The following is a 13008-nucleotide window of genomic DNA, read 5'->3' on the forward strand; positions in this document are numbered from 1 at the left end:
GACGTAACCCTAACCCTAACCCTAACCACCAGCTAAAAGTGGCTAAAAGACATAACCGTAACCACCAGCTAAAAGGTGTAACCCTAACCCTAACTGCCGGCTAAAACCCATAACCCTAAACCTAGCCTCCTTTTAAAAGTGGCTAAAAGCTGTAACCCTAACCCTAACCTTTGACTAAAAGTGGCTAAAAGACGTAATCCTAATCTCTAGCTAACAGTGGCTAAATGCTGAAACCTTGGTTAATAAATAACACCTACAACCAATATTACCCTATTAATAGTTGAAAAATTTGGAGTTCTGTAGCTGTGAGGTTGGCAATATTCATACAATATTAAACAAACAAGCAAAATATTCAGTGTTCAGAAGTCTTTATTTGAACAAATAAGAAAAAAACACAAAATTTGACATAACCTACAAACACTATGTAGAAGTGTGTGTGTCTGAGGAAAGCAAAGGTTTAAAGGGAGAGGTTCTCAAGATGCATATAATACACAGTTGTGTGTGAACATGCCAACAATCAGTCACCTGTCTGTAAACATACACAAAAACAAAGCTCAAATAGTATCCTGAAATCCAAATCAATACATACAGGGTCAGGTAAACTAAGTCCATTTATGTTAGTAAGTCCATGGAAAAAATTGCATATTATGTCTAAATTTACAGGTAATTTTTACTGTTGCAAACTACATCTAGTGACAGATTACATTGACTATTACATCTACATCACTTCTATTAAAACATATTACTCAGCTTCTTTTTATATTACAGATTACTTCTATTATAACATTTTGGATAAACAGTTTGATGTCAGTGCTCTGTGTTGGACAGTTGATGTAAAGCTGTTGGTGAATTACCTGGAGGCCTCTGTCCTGGTCTCAAAAAACTTCTTCATTGTATGAAGACTCTCTGTGATCGTGGAAGATGCTGTGAAGTCGGGGATCCCCGTCACCACCAACTTTTGCACGTCTCTCCGATCAGGGATGATGTCTCAGTGCTCGTGGACAAAGTGGTGACACCTGGAGGAAATCAAAGAGAAAATGATCAATACACTACTACCTATTCCTCATCAGCAACCAAACCTTTAACCATTAACTAACCATTAAAATCTAATGTAGACAACTAAGGTGTTTTTCAGGTGGAACTAAAATGTTTGAGGCTCAAACTTAAAGTTTAGTTTTCAAGCTTGAACTTAACATATAACTGAGCTCAAGTTTTAAGACACCACAAACTAATTTCTCATCACTAATATACACAACTGTGGGTCAATAGATAACTGTGGACAGATCACTGCCACTAATGTAAAATGATCAGGACACAGAAGAGACCAGTGAGAACGACCACAAAGAGACAAAGAAGCAGCTGAATGTAAACAGATGGAAAACAGCTATTTGATAAATGATCACACCAACATGATAATCAGACAAACAGACTAAACAGTTCCCACCGTCCACAGCTCATGTCACACAAACACACTTTAACCCACATAAATAGAAAGCCCCAAAGGCATCAATTAAAGACACAGCTAATTCTAACGCTAACGCTGACATCCAGGTGTATAGCAGCCAGGTACAGACACAATATGATACATGACCACAAACAGACACAAACCAATGACACCGACATGACAGACCGATATAAACCGTTAAAATGTCGGTAAAGTGACTGTAAACAAAGCAGAGATTTAAACAGACTCAGGAGCTCGTTGTTTTCACCTTGTTGTCATGTCAGGGAAACACAAATACAACCCACAACCCACGAGATAAAAACCTCTGAAAATGGAAATAAGACCATTACAAGTTACTACAAGAGAAGGCTAATGCTAACGCTAACACTAGCCAGTAACTACTTCGCTCGTTCACCTTACCTTCGCAGGTGTATTCAGCCTCATTCATGTTCGACAAACAGCAGCTCCACAGTTTGTTTTAACATCCGGGCTTCTTCACTGATTCAGTTTCTCACAGTTCTGACAAACAGGCGATGGTTCAGATGCTGGTTTAAATCTGTTTCCGGCTTCGTTTCTCTGCCTCTCTGAGCTCCTCCCACAAGGTCATGACCGATGACAAAACACGCCAAGGACAGAAAAATGTCAGTCCTGTGTCGTGCAGTTGTGAAGCTACACATATAGAGAAAGAAGTGGAGTTCTATGTTAAAGCAATAGCTGCCTCTTGTAACAGCAAAGCTGTAAACACACTGAATGTGTGCTCCAAATTTAATGTATTTCTGTAATCTTGTTTTTTTTTTTTACACATACATATATTTTTTGCACCACTTTTATGTCTTGTGTTCTGTCCATAATCCCTGGTATTGTATATTTGTTCATTTGTATATTTGTTTAGTTGTTCGCTTTGATTCTTTTTTTCAACTATTACACATGTGTTATGTTAATGTTGTTGAATAAATTTTAAAATAAAAATAAAAAATACACAGAGAGGGAGAGAGCACGGAGGGATTTTTAAGGACTTAGACTTCACTTTGTAGCTTTTTTTTTTTTTTTATTTCAGCCAAGCCATCAAAAACAACTGGAACAATAGATTATTGAATAAATGACATAATTTGTGGTTATTGTCTCTTAAAATTGCTGCAGCAGAAAGTAAGCAGTCCATCCACAGGAAGATGATTTACCAACATCAGATCTTTGGTTGAAAGCGTTGCAGACGGCTTCGTACAGTGAAATGTGCAGTTCACTGATACAGGTTCAAATCTCTGAGGGTGTCAATGTTAAAATCTGATTGTTTGTGTAGCTGTTGATTGTGATTAGAGAGAAGTTCAGGTGTCCATAATAGCAGCGGGAAAGATCAGCGTCATATTCGTCAGGGCTCAGGCAGGCGGTAATCCGACGGGTGGTTTCCCTCACGTAGACGTCCGAAACAGCCGCACAGCAGGTCAACCGCTGTGCTAACTGTGGACTGGACTTCTTCCTCTGTCTGACCCCTCAGAGGATTCACCTCTACCATGTCCACTGCTGACAGGAGACCTGCAGGACAAGCACAGGTGTAAAGGTCCGTTTAGACTGACTCTTGGCAATCGTGTCACATCTCATCATACATGTTTGTGGTTCTTTTGAGCAAAACAGACTCGAAACAACCTCAGAAACACCAAAGATGCAAAACAACTTTCAAGAGGTGTGAAACAGAAAGAGATGCAAAGATACATGAAATGACAACAGAGACTCAAGACAACCTCAAAGAGATGTGTAACCAGTACAAATAGTTGACAGATCCTAAAGAGATGCTAAACAACCTCAACGAGATGTAAAAAATGACCAGAGACTCAGCCTGACCTCAAAGAGATGCAAACAGGCACAAAGACGCACAAAGAAACATGAAACAACCACACACAAGGACCACAAAGATGCACAATGAGATGCTACTCAGCCACAAAGAAAATAATTTATTCATTAATTAATTTAAGTACCTGTCTGACAGACTTGCTCAGTGATGTAGACTCCCTCCCTGTAGGTGAGTCCTCCAACTACAGGTGTCCCAGTTGCCGGGGTAACAGAAGGATCAATGGCATCTATGTCGTAGCTCAGGTGAATCGGTTTCTTCACCCTATTCAGATAAAAAGAAGGCGGTTGTTAGGTATTGTGATGTAAATATAAACAAGTGCTGATGATAGCAACACTGATCAGGAGGTTGAGTTTACTTTGAAAAGAGGTAATCACATGTCTCCTCCATGACTCTGGCTATACCCAGCTGATCCACCTCAGACATAGAAAACACCTTCACACCGAGCAGTTTAAGGATGTAACTGTGAACACACAAGAAAATAAACAGTGAAGTTAAACCCCAGCCTTCTTTTCCCATGTTTTTGGGTTTAAACAACTGAAAAGTTATCAAAAATGAAAGTGAACTGAACAACTGAAACACAACGTGTTTCACCCTGTAAAACCCATAGCATATAGCTTTTACAGCGGGTGCTTCTCTTAGCTAGGTTAGCTGGCTAACGTTAGCACCCGCTGGTCTTTTGGACTCAGATCTGTTCAAACAACACAGACACAGCACTGCAGCATCTTGTCACTGAGTCTGTCAGTGACAAAAACGGATTTTGATGTGGACGATCATCCATTGGATTACAATTCTGCACTGATTCCAAAGGTTCAAAAATCCCAGAGTTAGGGCTTGAGATAAACTGAGAAACCTACTGCTCTTCTGGATCCACATCCCTGAGCCCGATGTAGACAAGATCTTTGGCCGAAACACACGGTCTGATCCAGGAGAAGTTTGGTAAAACAGGAATCTGACAACACAGAGAACAATGTTTAATAACTCAGTGACTGTGTGAATGTTTTGGACTGATTTTATGTGACAGAGCTCTCACCTTGGACTGCAGCTCTCGGAGGACGTACGACATCGACTGTCCGTGGATGTTTCCAGTGGGCGACGTCAGTGGCGTGTTGATGTCAGCGTGAGCGTCAACCCAAATGACGCTCAGCTCCCCGACCGCCGCCGAGTGACCGTGGATGGAGCCAATCGCCAAACTGAAACACAAAGAAACAAAGATTTCAATAGACCTTGGTTTGTCTTTTCATTGTTCTTAAGATTAAAATGGTTTTAAAGAGTGATAATTTATATCATTAATTATACATTTAAATAATTAAGTCTCTTCTTTTTGATTTTTGTCTTTTCTGCAGGTTTACAGATTAAAAATGTGAAAAGATCTATTAAATACATCTCAACTTCTTTAAACGGGAAATAAGAATAAAATAAACCAAAAGACAAATGCATAATTACAAATAATCAATGTAAAATATAAAGCAAAAAATAGGTACATTAAAAAAATAAGAAAAAAAAGGAAACTCTGAAATGAAAATAAAATTAATTAATTCAAATATTTTTTCAAAACCTAGCCAGGAATAAAGTTCTGGTGAATAAACAGTAAAACCTTTTATATGTTTTTATTCTAAAAGCTCAGAAATTTGTGAAATACATTAAAAGAAGAAAACCTCAGAAATAATAAAATACATAAAATAAATTTACTAAAATTTAAGAAAATAACTTGGATATTTTCTGAGATTATTGAGTAATACGTATAATTTCAGTTTTCTTAGCATTACTTTCTCACTTCAATCTCAGAAGTCCTGGGTTTTTTTTCTGGTAGATTTATAATTTTAATCTCAGAAAATCCCAACTTTTTTTTTGTACAATACCAATAATACTAACGACATCAGCCTATGAGATACTCACCATGTATTTCACACAGGTTAGTAAAACCCCCAAATTCAAAGTCAAAGAAATTCTAATAATATACAGTGTCTCTAGAAAGTATTCACCAATCAAGGTGACCTTTGTGAGAGTTTCATTTACATATTTAAATAGATTTAAATAGATATGCCACTGAAACACAGCACAACCCTGGATGATTCACAGAGAAGTCCTGTCAACGATTACTGACAGATGTGAGGGATTCCAGCTTTGGGTGATTTTCTGCTAAAAGTTGAAACGCTGCATTGTAAACCTGTGAGTACATCTACCAACAGTTTTCTATTTCTACTTGACTGCAGGTGAGCAGAAAACATTAAAATCACTTATATCAATATCCTGTCTCTTAAATAGTTTTCCTTTAAGGAATTTCAGAATAACAAAAAGTGATATTCTAGCATTTCTGAATGCTGCTAAACTGTTTACAGTCAAAGTTGGGTGAATCAGGTTACAGGTAGATCAATCTAATTAGAATTAGAATTTATGACCCGGTCTGACCTATGGCTTTGCTTTGTCATGTTATTCTGTATGCACATCATTTGTTTCAGGGTTGATTTTTGCTTTGATGTCTACTGCTGTTGTGGTTATTATTTTTTAAATCATTTGTCTTGTTTTTTCCCCCCTTCACAGTGAAATCAAAGATGGATCATACACTGATTTTGATTTGAGTCAGGACTGTGATTTACATAATGGTGTGGCTCATGGTTTGTAGTTTGCATACCCTCACATCACTTCATAAGCTTCCTTTGATTCATACAGCTGAGAAATAATGTTTGTCAGTCTTTGAGACACTGTAATGTGAGTCTTTCATATAGTGCTTTACAGTATTTGCTGTATTTACAGTATTTCCCGTCCTGTTAGTTGATGTTTCTGGACACACTCAGGTCATTTCTCTTTATCTGTGTGTCACATACAAATTTTTAGTTTCTTCTTCAAAAGCCTCTCTGTTTAAAAACATAAGTCTATGTACATTACATGCTGTCAGATATATTGTGTTATTAATCATCTTCAGTGTTATTTTGTTGATTACTGAGTAGCAAGAGCAGTTTTGTTCAAAAGTTGTGCAGTTTAGTAAACCCACATGTTTTGGCTAAATCAGTTTAGAGATAGGTCTGTATCTTGTCTTGGTAAAGTTATTTTCTAAATATTGTTTTTCTGGTTTTTCCCTCAAAGATGGATCATACACTGACTTTGATTTGCCTCTTAGGTAAGAGTCAGGACTGTGATTTACATAATCGTATGGCTCATGGTTTATAGTTTGCATACCCTCACGACACTTCCTTCCTTAGATTCATATAGCTGAGAAATAATGTGACTCTTTCATATGGTGCTCGACAGTATTTGCTATATTTACAGTATTTCCCATCCTGTTAGTTGGTGTGAAATGCCTGGATGTCTGTCGCATACAAAATTCATATCTAAATTCACCAGCTGGAATGGATGGTAGGCCGAGTTTCAATAGGCAAAATTGAAAACTTGAATATTTGCTTTATCATCAACCTGCAGGATTTGGCTTCACCCCCTTTGCTCACCTCCCCACTCGTATGTACCACTATGTCGACATCCCACTGAACTTCACCGAAGCCCAGAATTACTGCAGAGAGAAATTCACTGATCTAGCGACCATCAGAAGCATGGAGGACATGAACATGTTGAACAGAACAACAGGTATGACAGATGGAATGTGGATCGGACTGAATGATGACCTGAAATCCTGGAAGACAGCTTTGGGTCATGATGCTAACTCCTGGAGATGGTCAGTGACGGGACAAACAAGCAAAAGCAATTACTCCAACTGGTATCCAGGTCAACCACTTTTTAGTGGAGCAAATCAGACATGTGTGGTAATAGACATTGACGGAGAATGGCATGATCGCGACTGTGAATACAAACTAAGGAGTGTTTGTTTTGGTAAGAAAGACTTTTTTTGGGTTTCCATCCATATGGTCACTAATTGTGTCTGTTGTCAACAGTGAATTTTTAGAGTGAACCAAATCAGTAAAGTTGCAGAACAATGAGCTAAAAGTCTGTAATGGAGGAGAGCTGTTCCAACAGTTTTAGAAACTAAATAAGAAAACATTCCGGCAAATTTTTGAATTTCACTCTCAGCAGAAATGTGCTATATTCACAAATGCAAACATATAGGTCTTAATCATAATAGTGTGCTAAAATATTATGGTAATTGTTACTTTGGTTTCACTTCTTTTTGTTGCAGATACAAATGCAAATGGAAAAAGCTATGTGCTTGTCTCAATGATGCAAACATGGAAGGAAGCCCAGGCATACTGCAGACAGTACCACACTGACCTGGCATCTGTCGAGAATGCCGAGGAGAACGAAGCCCTGCGGTCCTTAATTACAACAGGTTTGGTGTGGACTGGTCTGTACCGAGTACCATGGACTTGGTCAGACAAGAGCAGCAGCAACTTCACAAACTGGTATCCTGGAGAGCCAGATAATGTTAACAACAACCAGCACTGTGTGTTTGAGAGTGCACTTCACCAATGGAGTGACACTGAATGCTCAAGAAAATTAGGCTTCCTCTGCCATGAAGGTAACACACAGAAATTTCAATACTATCAAGACAAACTCAGATCATTGAGTCAAATCATCATGTGTCTCTTTGGTTGGTGTGTTTGTGTGTGTGTCGGGCTGTCAAGACGCAAAGTTGAAGACCATCTTCAGGATGAAGATGAAGACTGAAGCTGACATGACAGACATAGCTGTTAACTCCAAGATTGTCCAACAGGTACAACTTCTTCTCTCCTTCATTGGCCCTTTCTTTGATTTGGTAAAATGAGAGGGAATGGAACCATAACTATGAAAGTAGAAACTGCTGCTACAGAGAATTTTACACACACAAAAAGAAAAAGGCTTCTAACGTTTCTTCTCCCTCCTCAGATGAGTTCACAACTAACAAACCAGGGATGGACTAACTTCAAACTGCGATGGAGTTTTCAGCCCAGAAAACTAAAGGAGGAGAAAGATGAAGACTATTGTGAAGTCTAATGTTTTTCAGTAAGATAGAATAACATCCTTCATGGTTTCATAAGTGACAGTAGTGACTTTGTAGTAAAATGAAGTATTGCTTGATGTAATTTTAATACTTTAATAGCATTTTCAGAAGTGAATGAATACACCTTTACTGTAATGTTGTATTCAAATAATGTGAGAAACGATATAGCTTATATTTAATCAAAATGTTTTACTTAATTGAGCTTTTATTGATTTGATGTTTATGAATTGCTTTAGACAGAAAATGTGTGTGGCAATAGGAAATGTGAAAGTAGAAACATCTTTCAAATACAAACTTCTAAACTTCTCTCATTTCAAAATCTATAATTTCTGAAATTTCACAACAAAATCAAACATCAGAGAAAAAACTAAAAACTGAACCCAGATGTGAATCTGAACTTCTTCTTTTCCGTGAATCATGTGACAACCCATCAGATTTATTTAATGACCCTTGGGAGGGGCCCGACCCTCAGGTTGGGAACCAGTGGATAAAACTTGTGTACTTTTACTTAAACAGGGATTTAAGTAGGGATTAGTACTAGTTGAATTCCCTCTGACAGATCAAGATGCTGATCTGTCAGATCTGAACTGAGGTTTGTGTTTGTCCTGGTGGATGATTGACAGATTGTGAAGTTGCCGTTGTTACTGAATAAAAACTTAACAATTCACCAACAATTTAACAATTTACTACATTAAAGTTTAGACTCGGACAAACACACACAGTCTAACACAGTTAATTGTGTTGTACAATTATAATATATAATAATATAAGTATAAGGAACTTTTTTGTAATTTGTGTTTATTTTAGCATCAGTATCTATGCGATATAAGGATCTAGGTGTTTTTAAAGTGATGGTCATTTTATTTTTTGAAGCCTATTAAATGATTTTTGACTGTTTTGGCTTTTATGGGTGTAATTTAAAGATTAAAGATTTTGAAAATTTGGTATCAGTTATTTAGAAAATAGTAAAAAGCTCCATTGAATTCAGGTAAATATTCATTACTATTCAATTGAATTGTCTTCCTGCCTCTAAACAAAATAAATAAATCTATTGTTATATTTATTTGAAGTGTGGTTTTCCTGCTTTAATGTATATATTTATTTTATTTAAATTGTTTTATTAGTTTTTATTTATATATCCAGTTTATACTCTTAAATTAAAAACTGTATTATCGTCACTTTACCTGTGGTCTCCTCCCAGCATCACAGACGTGTGTCCATCCCTCTTCACGGCATGCACCGCCTCTGACAGCCTCTGGTTGGCGCTGCCCACCGCCCTCACGTGTTTCACCCGGCCGATGGGTTCATCATCGACCACCTCCTCGAATACCAGGTTCCCATAATCCTTCACTGCACAGCCTGCAGACACAAACACAGAAAATGTTAAACACTCTAAAGATTAAATTTAAGAATCAGTGACTGCGAGCGACAGTGAGCGAGAAAATGTCAGTAATTGGATATTTACAATGTTTATTACAGCATCAACAGTGAACAGTTTCTCGTTACAAAGTCGTTTTTACGTCATATTTTCAAATTATTAGAAACCAGATGATTCTATTTTTACAAGAAACTTTTCTCGTCGTAACAATGACAAAAGTTAGTTTTTTGTTGACTTTGTGAAACTAAAAGTTTCTGGTAAAAATGAAAAAAAAAAAAAAACTCTGTTATGATAACATGAACATAACGACAAATGACTTTGAAGATACATACATTCACCGGCCACTTCATTAGGTTCAGTGTTAACGCAAATATCAGCCAATCACACGGCAGCAACTCAACACAGTCATGTGGACATGGTGAAGACAACCTGCTAAAGTTAGACCAAGAGTCTGAGAGTCTTTGTGAGTCATCAAGATCACATGGCTCAAGGTGTGAATGGGGGTTAAATCATCTGGGTAAGGATCTCAGGACTGTTACAGGAGGACTGATAGTTGGTGTTGTAGGCTACCACCTCTGTTTTTAGATGGTCATGACAACAGGATGGGTCAAAGACTCCCAGGACCACCTCCAAGAGGTTAAATACCTGGGACCCCCCAACCAGCCTTTAGACCTGATGAAGCTTTTCAGATGAGAAACATCTTTAAGAAACTAAAAGACGTCCATTTGCCTTCAACTCTAGCACTTAACACTGCCATGACCTGGATGAACTGAGAACCTACACAGATGTCATTTAAGTGACTTGAATGTGGCATGGTTGTTGGTCTGAGTATTTCAGGAACTGCTGATCTACTGAGATTTTCCCACATTTTCACAACCATCTCCAGGGTTTCTGGTCTGACGAGTCTCGACTTCTGGGACATCAATAACAACATGAAAGCATGGATCCATACTGCCTTGTATCAACGGTTCAGTCCTTAGTACCAACTGAGCCTCATTTAAACTGGACATGGATGCTGACCATTGAAGAGAGTGAATTCTTACGTTATGGCCAAAAACATGTTTCTGAAACTCTTGGTTTAGAGACTGAGACTGAGAAATCATCCTGCACAAACCTTTAACCACTGCAGGTTTGTTTTCCCAGAATGCTCAGTGTGAACATTAACAGTGCACCACACTGTGTGGAAATCATTTTGTTTTGCAATGTAAACAGGTCTGACAGGATGATGACCTCTGAAACTTTTACTTCAGTTCAAGGAGCCTGTACCTGATTATTTCCGCTGGGTGATATTTAATATATTATATATTATTCTCCACTATTTTTATTTTACTAATCACAGTCTGTCGTTGTCTCAGAGTTTTTAAAGTTTCACTAAAACAGTGACTTCACCTCTAAAACTTCTCACATTTCAAAATCTGTCATTTCCAAACTTTCACAACAAAATCAAGCATCACTGAATCAGAGCTGTGTTTCTTCTTCTTTCCCATGAATCAACATGATGATAGAATTCCTACAGAGACAGAGCTTTTTATTACAGAGTAAGATCCTTTTACTTTAACCATAAACATCTCTATATATCACTACCAGACTCCATTGACAAAAACAGGAATTTTACTGGGCGCTGCTGGAATACCACTGCCTCCATCTGTTAGTGTGTTTGTGTTACTGTGTGACTTTCAGTGGTGGAAGAAGTAATCAGATACTTTACTGAAGTAAAAGTACCACACAGTAACACAAACACACTAACAGATGGAGGCAGTGGTATTCCAGCAGCGCCCAGTAAAATTCCTGTTTTTGTCAATGGAGTCTGGTATGTGAGTGTGTAGCTGACTTTTTTTTGCCCTGGGCCTGTGTGTTACCTGAGAGGTAACACAGCTGCACTTCCTCCATAAACACAAACACACACACACAGACACACACAGATCTATTTCTGTGTTGTGTGGTTATGTGTTGTTGGAAGATCAAGGTCGCACACCTCTCAGATCTCATCTGCTGTGAGCCATTAATAAAACCGAGTGTGCAGCTTGACTCGGATCACACGTGAGCACACAACAACAACACACACAGACACACACACAGGTCTGATCCTACTCAGAGCTGTAATTCTCATGAGATTTAAAGTCGTGTCCCAGATACACACTGACTGTCATCACCCTGTGATAATAAACATCAACATGCAGGTTTAAAGGTGCGTTTCAGAGGTTGGAACTGGGAGTGATGTCACCTACGAGTTGACGACATTCTAGACAACAATTCTAAATTCTAGATAACCTAGCTAACGTTCTACTTTTCCAAGACTTCTTTTAGCTTATCTGAGTTATCTTTGCATAACTCCAACCTGAGCAGCCAGGATCACATCAAACACCTGTACAGGACTTTTAATCTGTGATGACACGTCAACAAGTTAAATTTCTGTCAAACCACTACTGACTTTTATTTACTCAAGTAGTTTCATTTGTAAGTGTTGTATGTAAAAATATTACTTTGTAAAGTAACTACAGCTGTCAGATATTTGTAATCCTGTGTTTTACTCTGAAATGTAGAGTAGAAGTAGAAAGTAGCATGACTCAAGTAAAACACATGTACCTTAAATTTGTAGTTGAGTAAATGTACTTAGTTACTGTCCACCACAGCATGTTAAAATACTGATACCTGAGTAAAAGTGCCTGTAAAGTGTAACTGTACTTAGTTACTCTCCTACCTTGTTCCTGTAGTTTGTGCAGCAGTCCGGCAGCTCTGATCACGTCCGGTCCTCGCTCCACTCCACCTCTGGGCTGAAACAACACACACACACGTTTGAGCAGCTATCCTTGTGAGGACATTACACTGACTTTCAGCCAAAACCAGGACCTAGACCGTGACTCTGGTCCCCATGAGGACTACTGGTCCTGGTCTGTGTTTATGCTGAAAAAAGACATTATCTATCTCTGTGAGGACACTCATCGACACAACCCAAACCCTGAACCTGGTCTACCCTGGACCCTAAGACCAGGTCTGAACCCTAACCCAGCCCAACCACCCAAAATGTCCTCACTTTTCCTACATGCACACACACTCACACACATTGGTGTCCTCGTGCCCTCACCTGTCCCTTGCAGAAAGGTGCTCCTATGATCCCCACTGACCGGCCCTGATGATGATGACGATGATGATGATGAAGGCTCCGCGCGAGCTGCCGCAGCGTCCTCGCGCTCCTCATGCTGACACACACACACACACACACACAAGCGCCGCCACCGACCGACGGACTCGCGGACAGAGGACCCGCGAGCCTCCTTAAAAACTACCCCGTTACGTCACCGGCCGTCCTGTGGGCGGCGGCGACTGCGGCGATGATGACGGGACACCGCGGACACGAGGAGGGTCCGTGACGAGGCGTGACGTCGCTGACGGGTTGATGAGCGGGTCAGTTA

The 13008-nt window shown here is 38.9% G+C and overlaps 1 protein-coding gene across 2 annotated transcripts; it reads right to left on the reverse strand.

Annotated features, from left to right (window-relative positions):
• Positions 1-351: 351 nt before the first annotated feature.
• Positions 352-12869, reverse strand: arg1 (arginase 1). 2 transcript variants are annotated; one of them, XM_051067072.1, is made up of 10 exons: positions 12681-12869; positions 12297-12369; positions 9402-9576; positions 4321-4480; positions 4145-4239; positions 3646-3750; positions 3415-3551; positions 1865-2974; positions 855-1016; positions 352-529 (listed from the first exon to the last, which is right to left on the reverse strand). In XM_051067072.1, the coding sequence occupies exons 1-8, from the start codon at positions 12792-12794 to the stop codon at positions 2811-2813; spliced, it is 1023 nt and encodes a 340-aa protein (XP_050923029.1). In that variant the 5' UTR covers positions 12795-12869; the 3' UTR covers positions 352-529; positions 855-1016; positions 1865-2810. The 2 variants fall into 2 exon arrangements, with proteins under 2 accessions (XP_050923029.1, XP_018536311.1); XM_018680795.2 differs by having other exon boundaries at positions 352-1016.
• Between the last annotated feature and the right edge of the window lie 139 nt (positions 12870-13008).

The sequence above is a fragment of the Lates calcarifer genome, unplaced genomic scaffold (genome assembly GCF_001640805.2).
Source record: "Lates calcarifer isolate ASB-BC8 unplaced genomic scaffold, TLL_Latcal_v3 _unitig_1092_quiver_764, whole genome shotgun sequence".
Classification (NCBI taxonomy): Eukaryota; Metazoa; Chordata; class Actinopteri; family Centropomidae; genus Lates; species Lates calcarifer.